This window comes from Hypomesus nipponensis, chromosome 23 (genome assembly GCF_054491055.1).
Source record: "Hypomesus nipponensis isolate SF chromosome 23, ASM5449105v1, whole genome shotgun sequence".
NCBI lineage: Eukaryota > Metazoa > Chordata > Actinopteri > Osmeriformes > Osmeridae > Hypomesus > Hypomesus nipponensis.
The window spans coordinates 19265476-19292856 of NC_140383.1; the positions used below are offsets into that span (position 1 = coordinate 19265476).

The following is a 27381-nucleotide window of genomic DNA, read 5'->3' on the forward strand; positions in this document are numbered from 1 at the left end:
AGAATGTCTGATACATCATCCTGACTTGGTGTACCACATCAAACAGAGCCTCTTGTTTATACAATGAAGGCTGAATAAGCTTTCTTTATAGAGGTAGCCTGTATATCATTTCAAGTGTATAAGAATAATGTCAAAGTTCTAAAATTAAGTACTGTGTTTAATGAATAGCGAAAGTTACCGATAATACAATAACTTTATAATTATTTAATACATTCTGGTAAAGATTATTTCTGTGCAATAAAGCATGCCATAATTACAGTAGACAAATAAAAAGAAATTCACAAAGAGGTGAGTTCATCGCTATATTGGAATATTAATCTTAATTAATCTTATAAACTTGACATTGCTCATCTTAACAAGTACATTTGACATTTTGTAACACAAACCAATTCTTTCATTGCACAAAAGATGTCTGATGCGATACTTACATTAAATGATAATATGGTTAATTCACATCCTAACAGGACAGAGCCTTCCACAAGGTCAACTGATGGAGTAGTGTTAGGTGCTACATCAATGGTTCAAGCCACAAGGGCTGTGCACAAGTGAATGCAGTAGGCAATAGAATATTCCAGATGTCAGTAGGACCAGAGTCCTTATACAGTACATTGTGACCTCTCTTGCCCTGCCACAAGTAAAATCAGACACAACAAAAGGCTCGAGACAATAATCAGAACAAGGCAATGAAAACAGTCTCCAATGTCTACAGACAATTAATGGCCGTTATAAATAGATGAACACAGTTTACCATATTTCTGTCCGTATACACAAGGCAGTGTTTAGGACAGTCTGGGCTATGAGGCACCCTTGCCTCTAAGCTTGGACAGCAGCATCTCATTCTTACGACACTCCTGTAGACAAAAAAATATAGAAAACGTGACTATTACTATTAATCAAACATTTTCTTAAATTCATGACAATTGCTTAATGAATAAAAAACAGCTTATAGTCAAATTCAATCAATACAGGTCATTGACAATAACATTTTAAGAAACAGTGTTGTTTTACCATGTAATAAAAAATACAATGTGTGTGCACTCTAAAACTATTGTCGGTCACTTTTCTTAAATGACTATTTCCATCCATGTTGTCAATGCAATTGTCCTAATCAGTAGATCCTTAAAACCGTTGTGCTGTCTTTGGGTCATTGTGACCCACCGTCTGGGTGCAAAAGGTGGGTCACAACAACCCGAAGGCAGCTAATAGGGGTGTGATGATGCACTCGACGATATTTAACAACATTGATGATGTTTTTATGTCATTTTTATTGAAATACATTTTCTTAATCTTACGGAAAATGTTTTTCTGCATGATGCACACGCCCCGAGTACTTGTTTTTTGAGACCTATCCATGATCGAAATAAGAACGTGACAAAAATGCCCATCCCATTATTGTTATGTAGCAAATGATTTACAATTAACCAGTGATCAATTCTAGATTTCAATTTGTGGTTTGAGATTAACCAGGAGTATTTAAATATTCCTTAATTTAAGTGTCTCCAAGCATCAACCAGGTTGTGCTCATTGCAAAAGTTAGTGAACGTGGTGTTTGGATGACCAACAGAGTATCTGCAGGAATGGATGCATATTCAGTTGAGTGTGTTTAATTGAGATTGTCTAAATGCAAGCCAATCTGTTCCAATAGATTTTGTTTTTCTTAGCCAATGTTATATCCATACATCAAGATGAATTTTAATACATCAATGTTTAGGATAAGAATCAGCCAGCGACCAAATTCTTCTGCCATATATAATCTGAACTCAGTTATTTAGGATCTGATCTTGAAGTACCATGGCCATAGTAAGATTAATCTCCCTATTGTTTAGACCAAAATATAACATCCTCAACCTTAGAATGTGTTTCTTGTACAAAAGATGTATCGTATTAAAACATAATGTATTTTCTTGCATTAACAGCAATGAAAGAGATATTGCTCTTTAAACTGAACATACAGCAAAACACATTTAAAAGAGAAATTCCAAAACAATAAATTACCTGAACTGTTTATATATATCCTAACTGAACAGTAGAAGTTTTTCCTTCTTTCCTTTTTTAAGTAGCAAAACCTTAAGCCTAATTTTGTATTCAAAACTCACTTGGGATTCAAGGACCCTGGTTAATTGTGTCTATGGTGTGACTCTTTGTCCATAAATGAAGGCCTGGGGGCCCCGGAACACAGTCTTCAGAGACCTGCCTTCCTTGCTTGCTCAACTTTCAGCCATACAGCCCTCCATGCCTTCCTGTCCTCTTGGGGAAGTCTTCTGCATCTGCGTTGAGATCCTTGTAGACAGGGTTAAGTTTCGTGGTCCACCAAGTTAATTCCTGAAGTGCTGTCTGGTGAACTGTATGATGATCTGACGAGGGCGGCTGGTGTTGCTCGGCCCCAACCGGTGTACCGAGCCCAGGATGAAATCTAGTAGCGGACTGGCCATCGGGAGCACCGGGAGAATTCCTGATGGGCCAAAGCACTTCTGGGCCGGAGGGCAACTTGCCTTATAATTTTTTTTACTACTAATAAAAATGTTGGCAGAAGATTGAGCGACACGGTTGGCCAGTTACACGGTTGGCCGGCCCCACTTTCCCCCAGGACGGTTGGTCTATTCCAAATAAACGTCTATGGAGCCCTTAGTGCCGCTTATATCACAACAGTGACACTGACAGATCGAAAGCTAGCTAGTAGAGACAATATAAATATGGAAAACCAGGCTAAGAACCGTAAACCTAATTACCTTCACGAGACAACGTTTTACATGAAGCTCCCAACACGATTTTCTGCTCAAATCAGCCAAAAGAATTTCCTTGCACGCTACGCTAATTAGCATCACATCAGGCACAGAATTTGCATGCATTAGCAGGGCGCTCGCTGTGATGGCGTATACGGGACCGGTTCTAGTGGGCCGGTCTGGATCAAACTCTAGGGCCTATTTTTACTCCCAATCCGTCCCTGATGAAATCCATCGTCTCCCTCCAGTGTGGAACAATTTTCAGATGATGTCAGAGATTAACTGTTGTGTGTTTTGCTTTTCTTTTTTTTAAGCCAGTAAACACACAAAGCAAAATTGTTGCTGTAAGATGCCTCGAATTTAGCCATTCTCATCTGATCACCCTGGTTTGCAGGTGCACACTCAGTCATTTCAATGAGGAGAAAGGCGGATATCGCGCGCGCCAAAACACCAACAGCAGAATGGTTATCCATATAACAAAGAAGTGTACAACACTCGCATTAAAGCATGTGTATTCACACTTCATACTTGATGCTATCTGCCTTTACATTAGCGACAGTAACTCAGCTGGCTCGTAGACCCGTTGCAGTAAAATGCCTTGAATTTGCCCATTCTCATCTGATCATCCTGGTTTGCAGAGGTGAACAATCATAATACTTTCAATGAGGGGAAAGGTGGATATCACGCGCGTCATAACACCAACAGAATAACGGTTAACCAAATAACAAATACGTTTACAACACTCGCGTTACAGAATGTGTATTTACACACGTACCTGATGCTATCTACCTTTACATTAACAACAATAACGAGATCAGCTGTTAGCTGCAGAGCTAATGTTACAGCCACATTCTAAGGGTAGCAAAATCAAAGACGCACACTAATGACAAAAATTCGGAAAACCGGTAATATGTGATTAATCATGATTAATCCACAGAAACCTGTGATTAAAATGTTTAATCATTTCACAGCCCTAAAAAAAACACTATTGCACTCGCCCTTGTACGGTCGCAGCTCAGTTTCTCATGGGCGGGCCAGATTATCTGGGCGGGCAAAGCAGAGAGAGGGGAGGTAACCTTCCTCCTTGTGACGTCACAAGGAGGAGATTTTCATGTTCAAATGTTTGCTCCCAGAACAATAAATTGGACTGTGGCTTGTGTGTTTTTATCAACAAGACTGGTGCAAAAACTGTATGCTAGTTTTAAATAAGGCTACTGTTCATCACTGGTGGAGTTTATGACTGTCGTGTTCACACTCCGGTTCGGTTTTCTTGGATCTCTTGGTCCGGACCAAAAAATTAAAATACAGCCTATACTCCTGGTTTGCTAACAGAGCAATCGCATCAAAGTTTGTTTTCATCAACTAAACTTAAGGCCGAAATATGCTTCTGCGTCTCTGTTTACAGATGGGCGGGCGCACGGACACGCACGGATAGGGACGGATAGACTGCGTTTATAGTTCTCTGTAGGCGCTGAAAACAATTCACCGCCAGAAGAGTAGATGGCGCAACGTTTTTTTGTTCAGACGTCGTTGAGTGTTTATTTCCCTAGGTTACCGAGAAGTCGGAGCAAATTTACAAATGAGCCATTTCATCAATAAAATATGCAAATTTTCAGCAACTACACTGCCCCATTCTCGTCACATTTTAATTCAGATGCTGACTTGTACTGTTTAGCTGAAGTTAGCTGGTTAGTTTTGACTTGAGTCAATCGAATAAAATAACTGGAACAAGCCGTGTACCTAATCAGAAATGCAATACCACCAAGATCCATTGGGGCCTTTGCCTCAAGCCGAGGAGCGAGGGGTGGGAGCTTGGATACTACTATGCATCCACGATACAGCTTTCCACTCAATGACAAACTTCGTCATCTTATAATACCGCATCCCCTAGTAAAAAGGTATTTAACCCTGTCCTCAGGGACCCCCTGTCCTGCACGTTTTAGATGTTTCCCTGCTCCAACACACCTGATTCAAATGAATGGTCGTTAACAGGCGTCTGCCTAACAAGATAATGACCCATTCATTTAAATCAGGTATGTTGGAGCAGGGAAACATCTAAAACGTGCAGGACAGGGGGTCCCTGAGGACCAGGGTTGACGACCTCTGCCCTAGTATCTAAAGTGCAGACACAACCATAGTCACAATAAAACACTACTGTATGAACCTCTTTGAAGTCCTTCACAGTTTTGAAGTAGAGCCTCTGTTTGTCGAGCAGCTCTAGGTATTCATCATTCAGCTGGTCTCTCCTCATCTTGTTCTCCTGTTTCTTCTTTTCCATCTAGGTACAGCAACACAAATACAATAACCAGATCTAACATTATTACTGCGTGCATGTAAATGTATAATTAATGAGCATTTCCTAACATGTATTTTTCCCATTCTGGATAAGTATTCATATATATTACCCATTCTGGTTAAGCTCAGAAGTATGTGTTAATTTCTAACTATAATAAGTAGGGTTGTAACAATACACTCAGCTCATGATACAATATGCATCATGATACTGGGTGTACGATACAATACGCATCACAATATTTTGAACAAAATTTTAAAATGAAACTGAAATTCAATTAAAAGATTTATTTCCAAAACATTAAACATTTTCAAAAATTCTTTGTTGTACATACAATTTAGTTAACTCAGTTCAAGCGATTTCTGTGAATGCAATGAATGCACGCATGATGCAGGTGCAGAGTAGGTCGCGTGCTGGTAGCTCAACCAATAGGATCAAACGGACGTCATATTGTAAAAATATTGCCGTAACTCTACGAAAAATATTGTAACATTTTTGTATTGCGATATATTGTTCCTAAAGGCCGTAATCATAATATATATGGGGGGGGGACACATCCCCCAATATTCAAATATGGTCAAAATGTCCCCTCCAATATATTGATATAAAAATATAAATGTGCTACGCTACGACAGGCAACCACGCACGCTGTCTGAAATTATCATAAAAAATGTAATTCGTCCCCCGCAATGTTGACTCCATGGCTACAGCCTTGTTGTTACATGTATGTCTAATTTAGCACAACTTCTCAGTTGGCTACATACTGTATGTGCTGAATGATTTAACAAAGTTGTAGGCTGTAGCATGAATAAGTCTGACATATGTTAAACCCACTTCAGAAATATTAGGTATAAAAGGTTCTGAAGACAATGTTAAATCATCATTGGAATTCACCAACATAGATCAAAGCTTTATTTATTTAAGTATTGACAAGAGCATTAATGGTTCCATACCTTAATGCGGTTTTGTTTGATTCCATCGACTATCTGTTCCATCTGTCTAAGGAACTGCTCTTTAGCCCCCGAAGATGCCATAGCCCTAAGCAAGACAGCAGACCACAGATCATACAGGAAATATACTGACTTGGCAACACCTCCTATAATCTCATTTAAGAATCTGAATGAAGATCTGGTTAATACTCACTGTTGAAAGTTGTCATAGATGGAGTTCAGCAAATTCACCTATGGGAAAAAAAGATAGTAAAGTCACAAAACCTTTTTCTCAAGCCTAAACCTAAAAAGATAGATATTGTCTCCTCCCCTCTCTTACCTCCTTCTCTAGGTAAACCTTCTTATCATCCAGAGTGTTGTACAGGGTGAAGAACTGCTTGGTCTCTTTGTGTGTGGCTGAAACTGCAAAGGGGAAAACAATATTACCAGAAATATAACCTGGCTGAGTCTTATTTGGGAGAACAGAACAAAGTTCACATAATTTGTAACATGTTATTGAACATTGATCAAATGTTTGATAAAGTTTGATAAAACCCACCTTGACCATACAGCTCAATGAATCTTTTCTGATACTGAGTCAGCTCTGCCCGGCAAGGCACCTCATCTATCTTCCTCTGCAGGATGGCTATCTCGCGGTTCTTTCGTGCCTATGGTAGACGAGCACATCCAGTATTTAGCTATTGCCTACTTTGTATGTACAAATTAATATATCATAACTGCCATCAACAGCCTTTACCATCAGTAAACGAATCTTCTGTAGCTTTTCTCTGTCTATACTGTGCTGCTTGTCAAACAGCAAACTCCTCTCCTTAGAGAGGGAGAGAGAGAACATGACAGAAGTGAGAGCTAGAGAGAGTGACATAACATATTGGCACACGTGTGTAAACTGGACATGCGAGGACAAGTTTATGTAAGCTACCTTCTCCTCCTCTGTGTTGTCTCCAGACTCTATCTTCAGGTTTTCTATGTTCTGCTGCAGACGAACCATCTCTTCCTAGACAAACAAGAGTAAAGCTTACAGTAGTTTTAAATGTGAAGATTAAATGACCTTGTAGCTATTTTATAAGGAAAAGGGTTGAATCACTGTGCACTAAGCATGGGCCGGTATCAGATTTTGACAGTATGATAACACGGTTTCACAGTATTGCAATTACAAATCTAAAATATTTTTGTTGAACACAATATATGTTATGCCATTTCGCAGAAATGTAGTAGCAGAGCTCTCAAGTTGTATCAAAAGCTTGGCGTGAGATTACCATACCGTGTTTCATATTGTCTGGTTTTTAACTCTGTATAACTCGAGACAACTATCTACTCTGCAGAAATCTGCGCTTCTCAGCGTGAGAAATGGTTATGTGCGAGTTTGAGAGACCTGTAGTAGGCAAATCTGCTCTTCCCCAGAAAAATCTGATCTCGCCGACATGTGATCACGTGGTTCAAGTAGCTCACTGTAGTACCAAAAAAACCACTGCTGTCAACGTGTTTGAATGGTTTTCCCGGGACAGACAGCAGCACCATCTCGATTTACTGACATTTTCGGTATATTAACACATAATATCAATTGGTTACTGGTGTGTTGTATCATGTATATGTCTGATACTTTATTAACATTTATGTATTACATTAACTTATAGAGGGTTTTCACTGCGCGTCATCAGACCGGAAGTCGCCATATTGGAGGCACTCCGCATCACAAAAGCACAGGCACTGAAGTATATACCGAGCGTCGTCAAGGAAAATAGTTAATTATTGCCGTGTTTCAAGTTGTACCAATAGGACAGATCGAGAAAAACATTTGCAATATTATCGACTTCCAAAAGTTATTAAAAACCAGGGAGAGGAATGTCAGAGATTATCAAAGAAAAGGAGGCGCTTGTGGTTGGCAATGCTCAACCAAGATCTACCAGAGAAAAAACACGATTGAGTCACTTGGCGACACCTTGAGTATCGCAATGATATCATACAGTTAAGGTTAGGTTGGTTAAAGACGTTATTGCATTACTTACTTCAGCCTTGACAACACAACGGTCGTTGATAACTTGGTACTGGGTCTCCCACACCCATCCACACACTATCTGGTTATAGGCCTCCAAACCTTTGTAGGATTTAAGGTCTTCCGCTGTGTATGGGCGCGGTGAGAAAACCAGGTATAGTTGACTATATTGGGATATGCAACTGAAGGAAGAATCACCGGGTCGTCACGGATCCAAGAGGGAGCTAACGCTAACTCGTAGGGATCTGCACCGCCAAAAAATCATAATTTCTCAAAATATTGCGCATTTTCTTATGGTCCTTCCCTATATGCCTTTGCATCTTGGACGCATTGATGAGCTTTTTGGTTGTTTGGGCATGGCTACATTCACTTAAAGTATCCAAAGTAGGGCTGCAACAACAAATCGATTAAATCGATTAAAATCGATAATTAAAAGCGTTGGCAACGAATTTCGTTATCGATTCGTTGTGTCGCGCGATTATTACACCACTCAATAAGTCGCAGAGATGTTTGAGTATAAAAAAAAATGTTTAGTTGAGCGCGGAGCAAAGCGGAGGTAGAGGAAAGACCATCGGAGAGACGTTGTTGAGTAACGTTGTTCTGAAACACATGGCGGAGAAATCAGTACGACCCAAGTCATCCAAGGTGTAGGAGCATTTCACACTAAATACGTCGAAAAGGTGTGTTAATTGACCAGGGTGAAGTTAGTTTCATATTCGACATTCATCTCACATTCGGAAGACGTTACTTTGCAGCGTCGCGCTAGGGGCCGGGTGAAAACTACCCATACCATTTTGAAAAATGTAGACTTTAATATTTTTATGAATATAAAACCTCAGACAGACACCAGAGTATCTTAACAATGTCTGGTATACTTCCACAGCCTTTACTTTTTCAATTAAGTTTCAAATAAAATGATAGAAAATCACTGATCTTTGAAAATAGCTTAATCCTCACAAATCTTAAAAGTCACATGACATAAACTTCAATTTAGGAGATGAGTTTCCCTAGGCTGCCTTTGGTCCCCCAGTGGCTACAATTTTTGATAGGTGTAAACTAAGCCCAGGGTGTTCTTCTCCGCCTTGGATAAAATGAAGGCTCAAACGCTCCTTTTGACGTCACAAGGAGCCTCTGCACATATTTTCGCTGGAAATGCGCCGACACAACCTCTCAAAGTTTTGCATGTCTGCGCCAAACATTTCAGCCACCACTGTTTCCTTAACTTGAGCCAATACAAAGTTAGCCTTGCTGACCATCTGAAATTAAATTCTGGATCAGTAGCCTACTCCTTGGTCCAGCTTCAAACCTCGGACGAGTAAGTCAACTAATGCTATATACATTTGTTGCTTGTGATATGGTTACCTAGCTTGCTACCCTTAGAATCTGGCTGTAACATTAGCTCTGCAGCCATCAGCTGAGGTACTGTCGCTAATGTAAAGGTAGATAGCTTCAAGTATGTGTGTGAATACACATTCTGTAACGTAGTGTTGTATGCTTCGTTGTTATGTGGATAATGTTCTGCTGTTGGTGTTATGGCGCGTGCAATATCCGCCTTTCCACAAATTGAAATGACTTGAGTGTGCAGCTCTGCAAACCCGGGTTATCAGATGAGAATGGGCAAATTCGAGGAATCTTACACCAACGGGTCTACGAGCCATTGCGATACATCCACTGTACACATTAGAGCATTATGCCACCTCTCCTCCTCATTTAGCATTTAAAGCTACAGACACAGAAACAGCTCGTTCTGAGGAAAGCTCATTGTGGGACTACTCGTGGTGGCTATAATTCTGCACCAAGGCTGAATTTCGGGAGAGAGACTTCAGATACAGTATTAGGGAACCACTAATTCCTATATGAAAGCATCCAAAAACAGCATGTCATGTGACCTTTAACTTTTTTCAAAATTGTGTCAAAAAATCATACATATACACCAGATTATTTTAATAAAGTCTGGCCTACTTTCACAACCTTTCCATTTTCAAAAATGTTTTAAACAAAACTCAAATAAATTGCTCATCTCTGAAAATAGCTTTAAATCCACACTAATATTAATAACTTCTTCAAAATTGTGTGCCTGTTTGTGCACATTCTGAAGATGTTTTGCACTGTGAATTTGCACTGTCAGTTCAGTTTTTGAATAAAGGGTTAGAAATTAATGCTTTTTAGTTTGTTTTTTTATCCGATTCCTCGATTAATCGAAAAAAGAATCGACAGATTAATTGATTACTAAAATAATCGTTAGTTGCAGCCCTAATCCATAGCGCATAATACTCCACTGTACTCCGTTCAGTTTTTTTTTTAGAAATGGCTATGCTAGCTACCATACTGTGGCCTAATGAGGACTATTGTTATACTAAATGAATCAAAAGGCAAAAGACTACTTCTCGACAGCGGTCAGTAATACATAGCAACGATCAACGTTGGGAAGCCCCATTCAAGTGAATGGGGCATTCTACAGCATTAAGAACAGCTGTGTAAAAAATGTATTTACCCGCCATGGTGGCCGGTAGGTGAAGCGAGTTTACCCGCCACAACACAAAATCACCCGCATTTGTCTGGTGCTAATTTCCATCCCATCCTAAATACGTTTCAAAACACATCAACATTGCGTACCTTACTTAGCAAATGACTCTAGCTAGACTAGCTGTAGTCGGCATTAGAAGGGAAGATTCCAAAAATATAGCCAGAAAACAAATAGCAGTCTAGCATATTGCTAACGCCTGTCTAGATTATCTATTTGAAAGAACTGGAAAAAGGCAGGTGCAAGATACAGGGTACGTTAGCATTGCTAACAACTGTTGCGGTTGTGATGAACATAAGGTCAGAACGCACCTCTTTTCAGCAACAGCTTCATAGCAAATCCTGCTTTACATTGTCCGAGGTTTTCAAAACTGTCCTTGGTGAAATGGTTCGAGCAAATGTGTAATTGAGGGTCGAACTGCACAGGGATCTTCTACGCTAGAGCTACGGTATACATCAGCCATGCCCGTCGAGTTTGCAAGGAATGCAAGAACAGCTAGATAGCGAAAACACCTAGACTGTAGACATTCTGGTTCTGCTTCGGATGCCATCAAGCGGGATCTCTGGTCGTAGTCAGTCCTTCACTAACCAATCAGCATTCGTTAGCAAAATGCTAGCGTGTTATGGGCAACAACGACTTACACTGTAAGAAATCGAAAGGACATAAGTACTCGTTAATTCAACTTTTGACCTGTAATCCATGTTGAATATGCAAAAACTACTATCAAATCTGAGATTTCTCAACGACAATCAGGCAAAAGAGACAAATGTAGCCGTTTAGCTCCATAGACTCCCATTCATTTTGCACTCTACCGCGATCACTCCCAGTGGAACTCTGGTGGAACTGCAACAAAATTCGGTACAATGGGGCTTAATAGGGAGTGGCAAGGCTCTCCTTAAACAGGCTCTGCGTTCAGCTGCATTTCCTTTCCCTGCTCTCCCTCCACCTCTCTGTCAATCACGCGTCTCTCACGTACACACAGTCACAACATCAGCACACATAGTTAGCAACGACGCTATGCGATATCAGCGTGCCTTCAGCATTAATGCCGTAGCTAAGTCTAGGAAAGTTTAGGTTACTTTTCGCTAGGTACCTACGAACATGTCTTAATCTGCTAGACAAGTGGGCACCCCATCGTTCTTTTGGAGCAGTCTCACAAGCCCTACTTACCAGTCGTCATGGAGCCGACTACCTAAATAGTTATTTAGCACTAGCATTGCTACCTGCATATATGCAGAAATTGTTTAAATATTTTCAGGCTTCAACAAGTGCTGCTCAAGCATAAAAACAGGGTCAGGGAAAGAGTCGTTAGGCATTGAAGAATGAGTAGGAGAGGACAGCATCCAACATAGCTGTAATAGAATTTTAAAAAGTTCTGTGTAACGAATGAACCCCCCCACACACAAATTGCTTTCTAATCTGTGGAAAACACTGAGTTGAGCTAGCGAGCGGACCTGAAATTCCTGACGAGCGTTGAGAGTTGATTGGGGACCCCTTCATCTGAAATTCATTGTTGCTAGCTCTAATCGGATGTACTAGGCTAATAAGAGAAGACTAACTTTGTATGCCAATGAACACCAATAACTAGAACTAATTTGACAGACTATAAACCAACTGACTTCTGGTTATGATACACATGCTCTCGAGCTAGCTACAGTTAAAGTGTTGCTTACGTTAGATACTATATCTACAGTCCAACTCTAACTGCATTTAGAATCTAACAAGCTATTATCTTACAATAAACTTTAACTAAAGTTGGCTATATAAAATACTACTGGGATCTGCGATGCTGACCCATTCATCCTCTGCCAGGAACCTCAGGGTTACCTTGGATGACAATCTCACCCTCACAGCCCACTATGCTGCAGTCTCCCGGTTGTTTAGATTCACCCTCTACAACATCCGGAAGATCAGGAGATACCTGTCTGAGCTTTCCACCCAGCTGCTAGTCCAAGCACTTGTCCTCTCAAAGTTGGACTACTGCAACTTGCTTCTTGCTGGTCTCCCAGCATGCGCAAACCACCCTCTCCAGAGGATTCAGAACACAGCAGCCTGCCTGATATTCAACCTATCCAGACGCTCCAATGTTAGCCCGCTCTTCATCTCCCATCACGGCCCGCATCAGATTCAAGAACTTGGTACTGACCTTCCGAGCAGTTAACAGGACTGCACCTGACTACATCCAGTCTCTCGTCCAGCCTTACACCCCGACCCGCCACCTACAGTCTTCTTCCGACAACCGTCTGGTGGTCCCACCTCTCAAGAGCGCCCGCTCACAACCCAAGCTCTTCTCCTGTCTGGCCCCCCCAATGGTGGAATCATCTCCCCACCTCTATCAGAGATACTGTCTCTCCACCTTCAAGAAAAGGCTAAAGACGCACTTGTTCCGGAAGTACAACGGTACTTAAAAGATTTTTTGGTCCAGATGTTAGTTTATCTCTTCTGGGAACACTGACACTTATTGAGGGACTCGCTGCACTTGTTGGTTAGTTGTAACTGATTTAACTGCTTGTACTTGCTGTGAATTATAATATTGTTACTTGATTCCTCCAGGTACACCCGAGCACTTTCATGTTGTTTAACTACATGCTCATCTGGTTCCACCCATTGGCATTTATTTGCTTTTTCACAATGTATGCTTCATGTTTTGGCTACCTGCAATGATTTTATGATCATTGACCTATGCACTCTTGTAAGTCGCTTTGGATAAAAGCGTCTGCTAAATGACTGAATGTAAATGTACTAATAACAACTAATAAGAGGTGCACTAATGTGTTGAAATAAAATAAAAAATAATGTGTTGAAATATCAATTTAACAGCTAACTTGCTTCTGAAACACTGAAAATTAATAGGGTTGAAAGTTGGAAATATAAACGTTTGGAACTATAGGTCGGGGTGGGATTGTTTCATGTCAGACCGGGGGGGTATACATACATATATATGCATATATATACACATATACACACACACTTTATTAGGTTTTTAAGTAGATATATCTAGATTTGTTTGAGGTTTTGAAATAAAAGCAAGATGGAAAACCAAATGTTAAAACTTCCTTCTATCCACATGCACGCATGCACGAACACACAGGCACGCAGACACACACACGTAGGCAGTGGCCGCGGATTACTTTTTAGTAAGAATGGTGGTCCCTGGGACAAAAACAGTTTAAAACCCGAGCACAGTTCAGGGACGCAAGTTTGATATCAGCTTTGAGAGGGACATCATTGGTTAATGCAAGCGCGCACATACTTTTCACATTCATTTGAGCACAAATACAGTTTTTTTGAGCTTCATGTAATATGTTTTTTGTTTTAGTCAAAATAAGATGATCGGTAGGCCTATCATTTACAAACTTTCTTCAGTTTTGCCTTTTCTTAACCTACCTCAATTTTGACTTGTGTGCCGAGTCCGACACCTGGACATCTGTGTGCGTACTGCAGTGGCTATTTGGCAAGCTCAGAAGAGCGCGCTGACATGGAATTCTGCATGCATCGGTTTGTGTTTTAGGTAAATTGCTTTGATTTTACAAGCGTTGATTGGGATACTGCGTTCATTTTTTTCTGGGATTACCAATCTAAATTCATGCACTGACTAAGAAAAGAAACTGTTAAAACTCAAACTTTAGATTTTACTGTGGCACAGCAGATTTATACTTGGGCATGTGCCCCAGTAAAAAGGGTCTAACGACGCCCCTGGTTTCAGGAGTGCACCTCCTTTGGCTCTTCTATACACCTGGTGGTGACTGACTGCTTGCTCGCACAAACCGGAGGGATACATTCTTCGCTGCGTAAAACCTGAAGGATTCCTGCACTTTCCATTTTTGACGAGACAAAAAACAGCTCATACCGCAGCAACGGTATAACGGAAAATTAGAAAGGTATTAAAACCTATTAAAAACTTTTGCAAACCGTGATATACCTTGAAACCGGTAACCGGTCCATGCCTCCTGTGTACTAAGTGAAACGTGTATTGTTGGATAAGTACAGACAAATACTCACTCTACAGTGTGTGCGGAACTCCTGCTCTTGGTGTTTCAGATTTTCATTCATGGCAACCAAAGCTTTCAGTTTATCCAATAACCTGGGCCAGAACAAACACAAAAAAACAAAACATGCTACTGTCACACATTCAACTTTAACAGATGTGAGTATATGATGTTTTAAGACTTACATTAGCAAACACAATATGAAAGGACGCAATACTCACCCTGTGTCAGCCTGAGCCTCCATCTCCTCCAGAGCACTCAGTTCTTTCTCCAGTCTTTCTGAATGCTCTGTAGCCTATGAACACGAGGTAAAATATGGAAAGTTCAATCATTTGACTACAACTTATATTAAGTCAGTTACAGGGTGGTAGGGAAGGTAGTTCTCCTTGAACATGCTGTTGAAACACCTCACCTCCATTAGCTTGCTCTTGGCCTCTTCACATCCGGTTTTCACCTCTAAATGCTTGGCCTGCAACTAAAAACCAGACCGCACACAAAGGAAATTCTGACAAAGAAGTACAATGTACAATTATATCTCAAAAAGCGTAATTAAGGGGGCGTTAAGGGTAACTGTATACCAATACTGTGAGTTCTTACTTCTTCCAGTTGTTTGGTCTTCTGCATGATCTGTTTGTTCAAAGAGGCCACCATGCGGCGGTGTTGTTGCAGAGGTCCAAACCACTCTGAATGGTCCTCTGCTGATAGCTCAGATTGCTAGGAACAGGTGAAAACAGTTAGATTACAATAACTACACCTTATCAAAATACATACCCTTTCAACCTAGATCCTATATTCATTATGTCCAAAACGTACACGTTGTTAACACCAAGTCATACTTCAAAGTAACAACATTGCAGAGACATTCACTGCGTTTACATGAATTCGAATTATTGGCTTATTTGGACTGGAATTATCCGATTCTTGTAAACACCTTTGTTCGAATAATTGCGGTCCGACTACGGGCTACTGGCCAGTGATTCGGTTTATTCACTGCCATGTATATTCGGATAATAGCAGTTGCCCCAAACATTTGCATTATCCAAATAAAGCTAGATTCAAATTGATACCATCATGTAAACGCAGTGAGTGATAGCTTTAGATGCTCACCCTTTCAGCATACTCCAATGCTATCTGCTTTATCTCCTCAGACTGCAGACCCACTATCTGGCCCACTGCACTAGCTGTTAGCCTCCCCTGTGGAAAATCAGATTAACAACCATCTCAAATAACCTAATATATTGGTAAAACAAAAATAATGTACAAAAACTATACTGTATTTTTACCTCTTCAGCTGCCATGGCAGCCATGCTGGTCATCAGGTTTTTGATGCACAGCTATGAAGGAGGAGGAAGACAGTCAGTTAAATCATGACTAATGTTCCAACAATTTATGGTAGAATTGCAGATTCTGCAATTAAGTATTAATAACAGTTATATTTTAGATTGAACTAGGGATGGGAATAATTAATCGACGATCGAACATCAATCATTAGGAATTTCGTCGATGACATTATTTGTTAATAGATAAAATTAATGCGTGTTCCGTTGCGTAGTGCGAGTCTCGAAGGAATGCAATGGATTTCGCTATGTGGCAGGATTTAAACATTTTACCACACAAAGACAATGTTAGGGAAAAAAAACCCACCACAAGCCTACTCAGTTACCGGCGAGTTTCCATGTAGGCTATTTCAAAAGTAAACATGAAGAGGTCACGGCGAGGTGTAGCGTGAGACCATTTTGACTTAAAAATTACTTTGTTCACTGCCCACACTGCAAAGCTGAGTATAAATACAACTCCTCCACGACTCAAATGATGTACCACTTGAAGAACGTACATTCGACCCTGGTTAGTGGCGGTGCATCCTGCTCTCGGTGTTAGCACGGAGGAAATTACCCAACGGATCTGCAAGTCCATCGAGATGGATATGCTACCCTTAAGTATTATTGAGGGCGAAGGTTTTTATGAAGCTTTGTTAATTAGCCGGAAAAAAAACGAGGGTCAGTTGTGTTTGAGCACCGGCTTCTAGCTGTCGGCTCCGCTTCTAGGAGTTACAGAAATAGTTGTTCTTCTTGTAATACTGATCTCAATGCGGAAACACGTTGTGTTTTTTCTATTTTCACTGCATTTTGATGTAGCCTATAAATAGTGAATATTGATATAAAAATGTTAATGATTAATCGAAAATCGATCGTTAATTCCCCCGACGATCGATTAAGAAATGCCCATCGAATGCCCATCCCTAGATTTAACTGTTGTGCAGACAAAACATGAATAATCTCCAACAGCAAAAGGGTTAGGGCTGCACGATTAAGGCCAAAATGATAAATCACGATTATTTTGATCAATATTGAGATCACGATTAATTGTTGATTAGAACCTAATCAAATTGTATTGTCACAATACATTGTACTTGCATAATGTATGTGTATAAAATTCATAATATATAATCAATAAAAAACAAATACGGCAGGGCTCAGCATTAAGGCTTGTCCGCTTGTCCGGGACAAGTGGATTTTTTTGTAGGGCAAGTGGAAGAGAATTGTAGCTACTTGCCCCACTGGACAAGTTAAAACTCACACAAAATAAAATGCCACCTTACTTCATGTTTTGTTCCACTCATTACGCTTATTTTACCGATTTTATTTAACCGAATTCTGCATGAGCAAAACACAGATCTGTGTTCGCTCGAGTGGCATAGTCCCAAGATCTCTACAGACCTTGCAGCTAATTTAATGCTCAACAATTGAACGGGGGCTTATTACTTGAAAGAGGATTTATTTACTGTGTCGTCTCAGTTACACTAGGGCTTTGGAAAACTTAATAACTGTTAATAATTTCAGTAAGTCAAGCAGCGCTGCAAGACCCAGTTAAAAGTTATGCAGCTAGCAAACGTTACCTAGCATTGCTAACGACATTTGCTAACTCAACTTCGGTAGGCTATCCTCTGTATTTGCAAGCTATCTAAACTGATACTGTATCTAAAATAAGGCTTTAGGGATTAGCGAAGGCAGGTCACAGGTAGTTTTTTTTAGTTTTCTTTGTTAAGAAGATAGCAGCCTTATGACCGACTTCTATCTGTTGCGGAATTTTCCTCACGTTACTCTGTCTGTAACCGTCTACATCTAGAAATTGAGCTGTATGGTGCAGGGAACAACTCTGACTGGCTAATGCAGGCACGTTAACAGACATTAGGTGTATTCGACTCCACGCAGCGCCGCAGCCTGCAGATTGGAGAAAGAGTTTACCATAGCCCAATACATAAAATGACACATTTTCCGACTTAAGGAGCCGTTTATAACTCCTCCCCGACAGCAAGCGGCAACTCTCGCTGGTCGTTACATGCAGCCACAGCCGATGTCGAACGCACCTATTGGTTTACGGAGCGCTAGATTGGCTTTGCAAAAAAAAACTTTGATACGGAGCGTTCTATGAACGGAATGACGCATTTTAAATATCGCTCGATCACGCGAATTTGATCGTGGGAAGCCGAAATCGTGATCATGATTAAAATTAGATTAATCGTGCAGCCCTAAAAAGGGTTATGACAATATTTATACAGGTGTCTTGAGAACTCACCTCCTCTGCCGCCTGCAGATCCTCATCCTCCGACACCTCCATCATTCCTGGCGGCAAGGCCTGAGAGCCCTGAACCAATAAAGCCTTCTGCTCATTTGCCTGGAAAATAGAAGGCTCATTAACACCTTGTCTCCCAGTTCAATCCTGTTATCTAGTCTTTTTTAGAGAATATTCCACAGATTGGAGCTTGGGATATAAATTCACTCCTAAAACAATGAATTCAAAAACAATTCCTTTATCCATCAGTACAATAGTATAATAGCGTAACAACACAGAGAGTGCTCTTTGAAAAATTGGTTACCAAGGTAAATTTGAACAAAAAGGCTGTGAAATCATTAACAGCTTCCAGCAGCAGTAAGCAATACAACAGTTAGGCAAGCATACTAGACAGTGTTTGTATCATTTTTTACTGTATTCAGCAAGAGGGAGAAAGATTTATCATTTTTAATTCATTTCCATAATATGAGACGCAACACAAATAATAATAATAATTCGTTTTTTATAGCTCTTTTCTAATACTCAAAGTCGCTTTACATGTATGAGTACAAACAAAACAAGACAACAATAAAATATAAAGACAAAGGATTGAACAAAACAGACAAATGTTATAAAGAAAACTAACATACAAGTCTAGCAGTGGAGGGAGCAGGGGATGTTCAGGTGAAGGCGAGGTTGAAAAGGTGAGTTTTGAGGGATTGTTTAAATAGTGCTATATTGGGAGCCAGACGGATAGGGAGAGGGAGGTCATTCCAGAGGGAGGGTGCAGCAACAGAGAAGGCCCTGTCACCCCAGGTCCGATGCTTAGTCCTGATGGTTTTTAGGGTGTTTGCGCCGGCGGACCTGAGGCAACGGGTAGGGGCATGAAGGGGGAGGAGGACAGAAAGGTAGGAAGGGGCCAGGTTATTTATGGCTTTGTAGGTGGCGAGTAGTATTTTGAAGTTGATCCCGTGTTTGACCGGGAGCCAGTGGAGGTTTTGGAGGACCGGGGTGATGTGTTCGTAGCGGCGGGTGGCGGTGAGCAGACGAGCGGCAGAGTTCTGGACATATTGGAGTTTGTTGAGGACAGTGTTTGGAGAACCATATAAGATGCTGTTGCAGTAGTCCAGTCTGGAGGTTATGAGTGCGTGAATTAGAGTTTGGGTGGTGGTAAAGGACAAAGGGTCGGAGGCGTGCAATGTTCTTGAGGTGGAAGAAGGCAGTTTTGGTGATGTGATTGGCGAGGGGGAAGAAAGAGAGGCTGGGATTTAAAATGATACCAAGGTTACGGACCTGGAGTGGAGGGGGTGATGGTGGAGCCGTCAATGTTGAGGGAGAAAGTCTGGGCTGAACGGGTGAGGTGTTTAGGACCGATAATGAGTATTTCAGATTTAATGCATTTTAGTTTGAGAAAATGTTGTTGCATCTATGATTTTATATCAGCAAGGCAGATGGTGAGAGTGGAGTGGGTGACTGAGGTGACGGTCTTGGAAGAGAGGTAGAGTTGGGTGTCGTCAGCTTAGCTGTGAATGTCGAGGCTGTGGCGACGGATGATTTGTCCAAGGGGAAGGATGTAAATGATGAAGAGGAGGGGACCAAGCACGGAACCTTGGGGAACACCGTGGGTGACTGGAGAGGTGGAGGATTTACAGTTGTTTATGGAAATGAATTGATGTCGGTCTAAGAGATAGGAGGTGAACCAGGAGAGGACAGTGCCAGTTATGCCAAGGGAGTGTTGTAGACGCGAGAGGAGGATGGAGTGGTGAGGGATGGTGAGGGATGGTGAGGGGATGGTGAGGAAGCCAGAGTCAGCAGATAGGAGTATGTTGTTTGTGACTTTCAGTAGGGCAGTCTCCGTACTGTGTTTGGAACAGAAGCCAGACTGGAAGGGTTCATAGAGGTTATGAAGGTTGAGGTAGGACTTGAGTTGTAAGCCAACAGCTCTCTCAAGGACTTTGGACAGGTAGGGGAGGCTGGAGATGGGCCGGTAGTTGTTGGGGATGTCGGGGTCAAGTGCGGGGGTGACAGTGGCGAGCTTGAGTGGGGGTGTACAAGACCAGAGGACAGTGAGGAGTTGACGATGTTGACGATGAGAGGTGAGAGTGAGGGGAGGAAGGCCTTGACTAAGGAAGAGGGGAGGGGGTCAAGGGCACAGGTGGAGGTCTTCATGCTGGATACTGTTGAGGAGAGGTCCATTTCAGTGATTAAACTGAAGGATGAGAGTGTATGGCTTGGGAGTAGGGGAGGGTCATGTTGAGGGCTTGGGAGGGAGAGGTAGTGTGGAGGGAGGAGGCAGCCAGCTGGTTGTGAATTTCAGTGATTTTGTCATTGAAGAAGGATATAAATTAGTTGCATTTGCTGGTGGTGAAGGAGGTTGAGATGGTGTCTAATAATAAAAATAAACTAAATCATAAACGAAATACGATATACCTCAGATCAAACAGATTGGACTTTATTTTAATTAACTACAGACTCTAGTGAAACCTAGCCTGACGTTGTCAAACTCATAATTCTAGTCAGAATATGAGTCTGATGCCGCTCTGTTGGGCTGTGAGTATGGAACGTGTTTCAACCGAACCCCGAAGAAAATGCTTCTTCACTCAATTCGATAGACCTACAACCAATCAGAGCAACGAGGTATGTTGTTTGTTGAAAACAAATTCAACCCAAGCGCTATTTGGTGACGTGGTTGATTACGTTACTGTTGATCATCTGTCCATCATCGTATAAAGCCCGCCCTGACAATTTGATTGGTACGAACAGCTCTTGTTCGGGTATAGTTTTTCCCTAACCGAGCAACTCCAGACCGTACTTCCCGACCAAATGTTTTTGTGGGCGGGGCTAGGTTCGGCTGGCACCCAAGCTAAGTGAAACCCCCCAAATAATTAAAAGTCTTAAGTGATCAACTTTCTACCCCAGTAATTAACTGTCAGAGTCTGTAGTTATTGACACTAGTAATTAACACAACCAAGCATAATGACAAAACATCTATTTAACCTGACGCTACTTATGTGGCATTCACCTTGTCTTGTTTTGACTGCTTGCTGAATCCATAGCGTCTGAAAAAAATAAGGATTTGTCAAATTAAATATTTTGTAATGTTGAACAGTGATAGCATTTTTTTTTTCTTCCTTGTATGAATGTCAATATAATTGTACAATTGAAAACGACACCCAAATTCTATATCTGAACATAGGCAAGGATACTTTTTAAATAAACACAGATCAGCAAAACAGCAGGAAATTTGCCATGCATTTTACAAAATCATATCCAACCTTGCTTACACATTCATTTGAATACCACTTCTTGCAGAAAACTACACAACACACACACACACACCGTCCTTACAGGAGTAAACCTGACAATCTAACACAGGGATGGAATTTATGGAAAGATATGAAGTAGCAATATTAAGGTGATTATGTTGAATTAGCTGAGGAAAACAGACAGAGGGTAACTAATTGAACTCTCCAATGCAAAATAGGAACCTAGAGAATCTATGCAAAATATAAACAGATAATGCAAATTGTCGAGACGTGGAGGACAGAAAAAGTGTGCATACCTCCCATACTCCAACAGAGTGGAGTGAACTTTGGACTGCTCCTCCAACAATTCTCCTGCCTCCGCTTGTCTCTTGTACTTCCTCTGGGGCTTGTACACTTCCTGGAAATCCCAGAAGAAAATTACGTTTCTGAGTTTCTCAACAACAACACAAATCAGAATCTAAAATAAGATGAAGGTTAGTTCCACAACCAGTAGCTAGAGCCATTTCAAAAACATACATCTTATATTTAATGGAGTTACTTACAGTGACATCCAGTACTGCCTTGACAGCCTTGTTTTTCCTATGCCGGAAGTCTTCATCCTACAAAAAGGGGAGAAGACTTCATTAGATGTTATAAAGCAGTGTTTCCCAAACTTTTTTCAGTCATGGCACCCTTACAAAAGTTTCAAAATGTAGTGTGCCCCCCCCCTCCCCCCCCAAATGAAAAGGACTTCACTCTGCATATCCGGAATTCTCCTGATTGAGGAACGTTTTTAACTCTTCCCTCAGTTCGTAGAGTTGTGCCAAAACCTTGCCGCGTGATAGCCATCGATGCCAGCTCTGATGTTCCTCTCCCATTTCCTCGCATAAAATCGAAAATAGACGGCTCTTAAGTGGGCGTGCCTTGATGAAGTTAACTATATCTACTGCTCTGTCTAGTACATCAGAGTTCCTTCGGGAGCGTCTTTGCTACCAGTGCCTCCCTATGTAAAAAGCAGTGAGTGGCTTTCACATGTGGGTTTTGCGCTCCAACTCTACTAATGAAGCCCTTTGTACTCCCCGTCATGGCAATGGCCCCATCGATACATAAACTGTGACAGTCCTTCCAATTCAACCCCCCCTGTTCAAGATACTCTGCTGTCACACAATATATTTATTCTCTCGTTGTTTTGTCAGCAGGGGCGGCGCCAGATAATTTTTTATGCAGGTGCTAAGGGGGTGCTAGATCATTGACAGGGGGAGCTGCACAATTCAATATATTATATAAATACTATCAGGGCCGCCTGGGCCGGAGTGGGACCCATTTTCAGCCTGGCAGTGTAATGGCCAAAGCCAGCCCATCCCCCACCAGGGGCCGAGCCATACGTTGAACAATCGGGGCTTAACCCGAACCAAGAACCTAGTCAAGGTTTTGATGTGAGGTGAAAACGGAACTTCACATGAATGCAAGCACGCCTAGCGCGCGAGCTCAATTTTTTGCATACATTTCTGTGCTAAATAGTTTTTTGAGCTTTCTGTAGGCTAATATAAACATTTCATTGCACTCATATTGTAATATTTCCGGAAATTACAACCCAAATTTGTACCTGAAAGATTCAGGGCTTTTGAAAAAAAAAAATTATCCCACCCTTGCAGGAACCTAGATTTACAAAGTGATAGATCTCTATTTTTTTACCTGGCTTTTTCAGTTCCTTCCTTGCATCTTTTCCCCATCCATTTTATTATTTTTGCATCAGCTTAATCTTGCTAACTTCACAACAATAAATCATTGTTTAGGGTTGTCTCCGTGGCAACAAACTTGGTACACGAACTTGTGTTATTTAGATTAAAACCTAGTGTAGCCTATTAGCTTACTTATCAGTCACACAGTAACTTAAAACATATCGTTTTATTCGGTGTGTGAAAAAAAGCAGGCGATCTGCTGGACCAATTTATGAGCGGGCAGAGCGGCCCACCGTAAATTCTCCTGATGGCCACTCCGGTCCTGAATACTATTAATGAATGAGCAATATTTCTGGGGGTGCTATCGGGGTGCTTTGGTCTTTCTTGGGGGTGCTGAAGCACCTGCTAGCCCCTCCCTAGCGCCGCTCATGTTTATCAGGCATTGATTTACAGAATAAAACAATTTCTCTAATGCTGTCACCATCTACGGATCGAACATTTGCCAGGAGCTGAGCGTGCGTGCCCACTAATGTCAGTCGACTCATCCAGCTACAAGGAAAATGTGTTGAAGGCAGGGACGGACTGGGAGTAACGCCACCTAGTGATGGTCCACTCTGTACCATGGTGTCGATACTGTCTCGACACATTCAACACTCACTGCATCGGGTCAACGTTTCAAGACAGGTTTTATAAACACTTCCGGTCATGTGTCAAAGTGTTTCCAAACGTTTTGTGACGTGATCTTGAACGAAACCTGTCTCGTACTTGCCAAAAGACTGACGTGTTGGGGTATAAAATGAGGCGGCAAAGCCAAAGGTTTTGAATGCATGAGACCTTGGCTGAGAGACTTGTGAGAGTTTAAGAACATTAGAGACAGTTAGAGAATAGGGTTGGTAATGAATAATCGATGATCGCTTGTGATTAAGAATTCATTAGAATAAAAATCCAAGCCTAATGAATAATCGTTATCGTATTGCCGTCCATTATGAAAACAACATCTGCCAGTATTTTGCGCGAGCGCGACTTTCTACAGCAGACAAGCAAAGATGAAGCGGGCTAGGAGAAGTGCAGTGTGGGACCATTTCTTTACTTACCATAGTTCAACGTCTCCGCTAATATATAATTTAACAAATATGAATTCCAGCGGAGGTCCACAGCAGCAAACCATTCAGGCTACACTAGCTAGGAGGACGTGTGATGACAAGCGAGCTAACGAAAGTAGGCTAGCCTGTAAGGTAGCTATAGCCTACATCTTGCTAATAAGTTGCCACGACTGTCAGTTTAAAACAATGATTTAATATGGCATTAAGACATGTTTTGTTATTATTCTTGTGTATTTGTGTCCATCCTGATGACCAGTCAACTACGCTCATAGTTTTACATTAAGAAGCGTAGTTAAAGGTTACAACTAAATTGTCAAATAATTAGGCTTCCGCCAGGGTCGAGAAGCCTGACATTTAAAAGGATGGATTTAACCGTGTATATTTCTTTTGAAATTATTTTCCAAAGTCTATGCAGTAGCCAGGCAGTGATGCCTTGCAATCGCTATCTGTTAAATCCATTTGATGGCATAATGTGCTGTGAGGGGGGGGGGGGTTACGTCATGCCTTAGCAAATAATCAATTAATTGTTCAATAACGTAATTAATAATCGAACATGAAAACTCCTGTTAAGTCCCATCCCTATTAGAGAACGTTACAGAAATTTAGTTACTTGTGTGCCATTAGCAAAATCCTGTTTGTTCATTCGTCTGTTTGTGTGCTGTGTGTATAATGTGTTGGAGCAGGGAAACATCTAAAACATGCAGGACAGGGGGTCCCTGAGGACAGGGTTGAGAACCACTGCAAGTTAGGGAGTTTGACAGTTCATGCGATGACATTTTTTGGCCTATATTTGAGCGCAAAATAGTTTTTTGAGCTATATGTAAAATAAACCTAGCCGTTTTTCAAGTGGTAAAACGTTGTTTAGTGAAGATTATTTGAATTATCCCGGTGCTCCTGATGGCCAGTCCGCTACTGGTTGAAGGACTTTTACGCGGCACCCCTGTTCTCGCACCCCGTCTGATGGTGGGAACCACTGTTCTAAAGCTAAAAAACTTTTGATGAAGTTTTGTCAGAAAAATACAAATTAAAAAACTCTACCTCAGGAAACTTGTGGGTCTTCTGAAACTGACAGATGGAGTAGGCTCGCACATAGTCACCCATTTCCTCTCTGGTCTCTATAGCCATCTTCACAAGCCACTGACAAAAACAAGACAATGGATCACAAATCTGCTACATATACATAACTTTTCACTGCGGTGTGTGTGTGAGGAGCATGTAAAATAACTGCTGCCTACTCTTGGCAATACACACCTGGATTACTGGAAATATGTGGATGAAATCCAGTCCTTGAATCTGGTGGGGCTCAAGACGATGGGGGCATTTCATTTTGGGCAGAACAGACACTATTTTTTCTGTGAGTGCTCTGTAGAAACATAAACACCATTTTGGGAGATATAAGAATACAATTATGATGTTCAAGTGGTTGTGCATATTAATTTCCCATACATACAGTTAGTTATAATAAATATAAATATAATATACCACAGAAATGGTAACCCAGCTAACCCTGAATTGCATGGAATGCTCAACCAACAAGGAGCACATTCAATTTGGGGATATTCTGTCATGAGGGCTTGCTACATTTTGGAGAAATTAGATATCACAGATAATTGTACAGTAGTCTGCTTCAACTTACATTTTCTGGCCAATGGTTGAATTCTCTTGGAACAGCAGGTCCACATCAATGTCGAAATTACATGTTGTAATACACCAGGTCATCCCCCCAACCACCTAAAGACAAATATTGATTTTGCCCTTTGAAATTCTCCAGTTTCTAGCGTGAGGCAAAAGTTGTGAATTTTAAGGCAAGATCCCTCAAAGTACCTTATCGAAAGGGGACAATCCTTTGATTCGGGCTCGAAAGTATCCAGCAGCCAGCAGAAGCTCCAGGATTTCTGTAAGCTTCAAAATCTGTTCCTCGTCCTCCCTTGTCTCAACCTACAAGCAACCGTTGTGTTAAGGTTACAGTTAGCTAACTATTTAATAGCCGGACCCAGGCAAAATTTGAGGCAAAATCACCCTTTGGCTTTGCAACTTTAGCTAACAACGCTAGCCAGCTACTCGTACTACTCGTACCTGTTTACTAGTTAACCGGCCAATAAGGCTGCTTCCTGTTGCTAACTAGCTAGCTACCAGCACATTTAGACGCCCAGTCAGTTTACCTCGGAAATACTGTGTTATTACCATAGCAGAAACAGCAAGAAACGACATTTGTCAACAATCTTACCGGAATAAGGTGGCCTTCTTGGTCATATTGAGCTCCTATTTTGGAACCTGTTCTTACTCTTTGGAAAACCGATGTAGCCGCCATAACTGCATGTCATGTGATTGGAAGCATATGGCAGTGATGTCAGACTAAAGCAGGGTTTTAGGCTATTGCATGTTATGTTTTTTTTAGGATCCTATACATATTTTGAAAGACTGACAACGTGTAAAAAGCAAAATACATGTTTATACAACCGATTAAATTCGCTATAAGTAACATCTGGAATTCAATACATTGTAATGTCACTTTTGTCCATTAGAAGGTGCCTAAACGCCCGTTTAAATCAAGGCCTATGGAAGTTTATTTTACTCTTTATTCAAACTAGTGCAGTGCACAGTGTCCACAATAAAATTGGTGGCATACACACAGCCAAGGAGCTCTCCACCTTTATTACTCATTTAAAAACTATTTGATCAATCGAATATAAAAGCATCATAGAATGTACAGTAAAGTAACATCTAGCTGGCGTCAGTTATTTCAAATGCGAAAAATAACGTCAGCTAGTTCGAGGTGTATGCATAGGCTAACTATAATTAAGCAGCACATTTCCTGTATTTAACAATAATTAAACATGGACTTACCTGAAAGTGAGGCACACGGGCATCATCCAGCAGTTTCTTTTTTTTTCTGCCCCTGACTCCTGTTGTCTTTTTGAGGCCATTTTCGAAAAGTTTACCTAGCCTACTGTCAAAGTTCATCAGGCCACTGAGATATGAAAGGGCACCCACTGCGAGCTTGGAAAGTTGAGTGTTTTTAGTGGGGTGGGGGGGAATGGGAGGGGGGGGGGGGGGCACAATCTTTTTTCATTCACAATCATTTTTTGCGCAATTAAATATATCTCTTGTTTTGCCTGTTTTGTGATATACATGCCTAAAAGGTGCATAATATTTATATAGGCCTACTGAAATAATATCGGCATTATAATTATAATAACTATGTTGATTTTTCAGTTGGCAATGTTTTGGTGCCCCCTCAGGAGTTGGTGCCCTACGCACAGCGCGTTATGGGAGCGGCAGCACTGAATAAAGTACATAAAATTAAAGGCACAAAATAGGTGCGTT

The 27381-nt window shown here is 41.2% G+C and overlaps 1 protein-coding gene across 3 annotated transcripts; it reads right to left on the minus strand.

Moving 5' to 3' along the window:
- Window positions 1-136: 136 nt before the first annotated feature.
- ccdc93 (CCC complex scaffolding subunit CCDC93) lies at window positions 137-26966 on the minus strand. 3 transcript variants are annotated; one of them, XM_084688283.1, is made up of 24 exons: window positions 26902-26966; window positions 26282-26367; window positions 25879-25992; window positions 25691-25785; window positions 25306-25417; window positions 25093-25191; window positions 21833-21889; window positions 21587-21687; window positions 21047-21083; window positions 18049-18147; window positions 15756-15806; window positions 15580-15666; window positions 15070-15186; window positions 14885-14947; window positions 14694-14767; window positions 14486-14567; window positions 6886-6960; window positions 6703-6774; window positions 6505-6613; window positions 6286-6368; window positions 6160-6197; window positions 5970-6054; window positions 4888-5001; window positions 137-851 (listed from the first exon to the last, which is right to left on the minus strand). In XM_084688283.1, the coding sequence occupies exons 2-24, from the start codon at window positions 26363-26365 to the stop codon at window positions 795-797; spliced, it is 1905 nt and encodes a 634-aa protein (XP_084544409.1). In that variant the 5' UTR covers window positions 26366-26367; window positions 26902-26966; the 3' UTR covers window positions 137-794. The 3 variants fall into 3 exon arrangements, with proteins under 3 accessions (XP_084544409.1, XP_084544410.1, XP_084544408.1); XM_084688284.1 differs by lacking the exon at window positions 26902-26966 and having other exon boundaries at window positions 137-625; window positions 749-851; window positions 26282-26393; XM_084688282.1 differs by lacking the exon at window positions 26902-26966 and having other exon boundaries at window positions 26282-26393.
- Window positions 26967-27381: the final 415 nt, after the last annotated feature.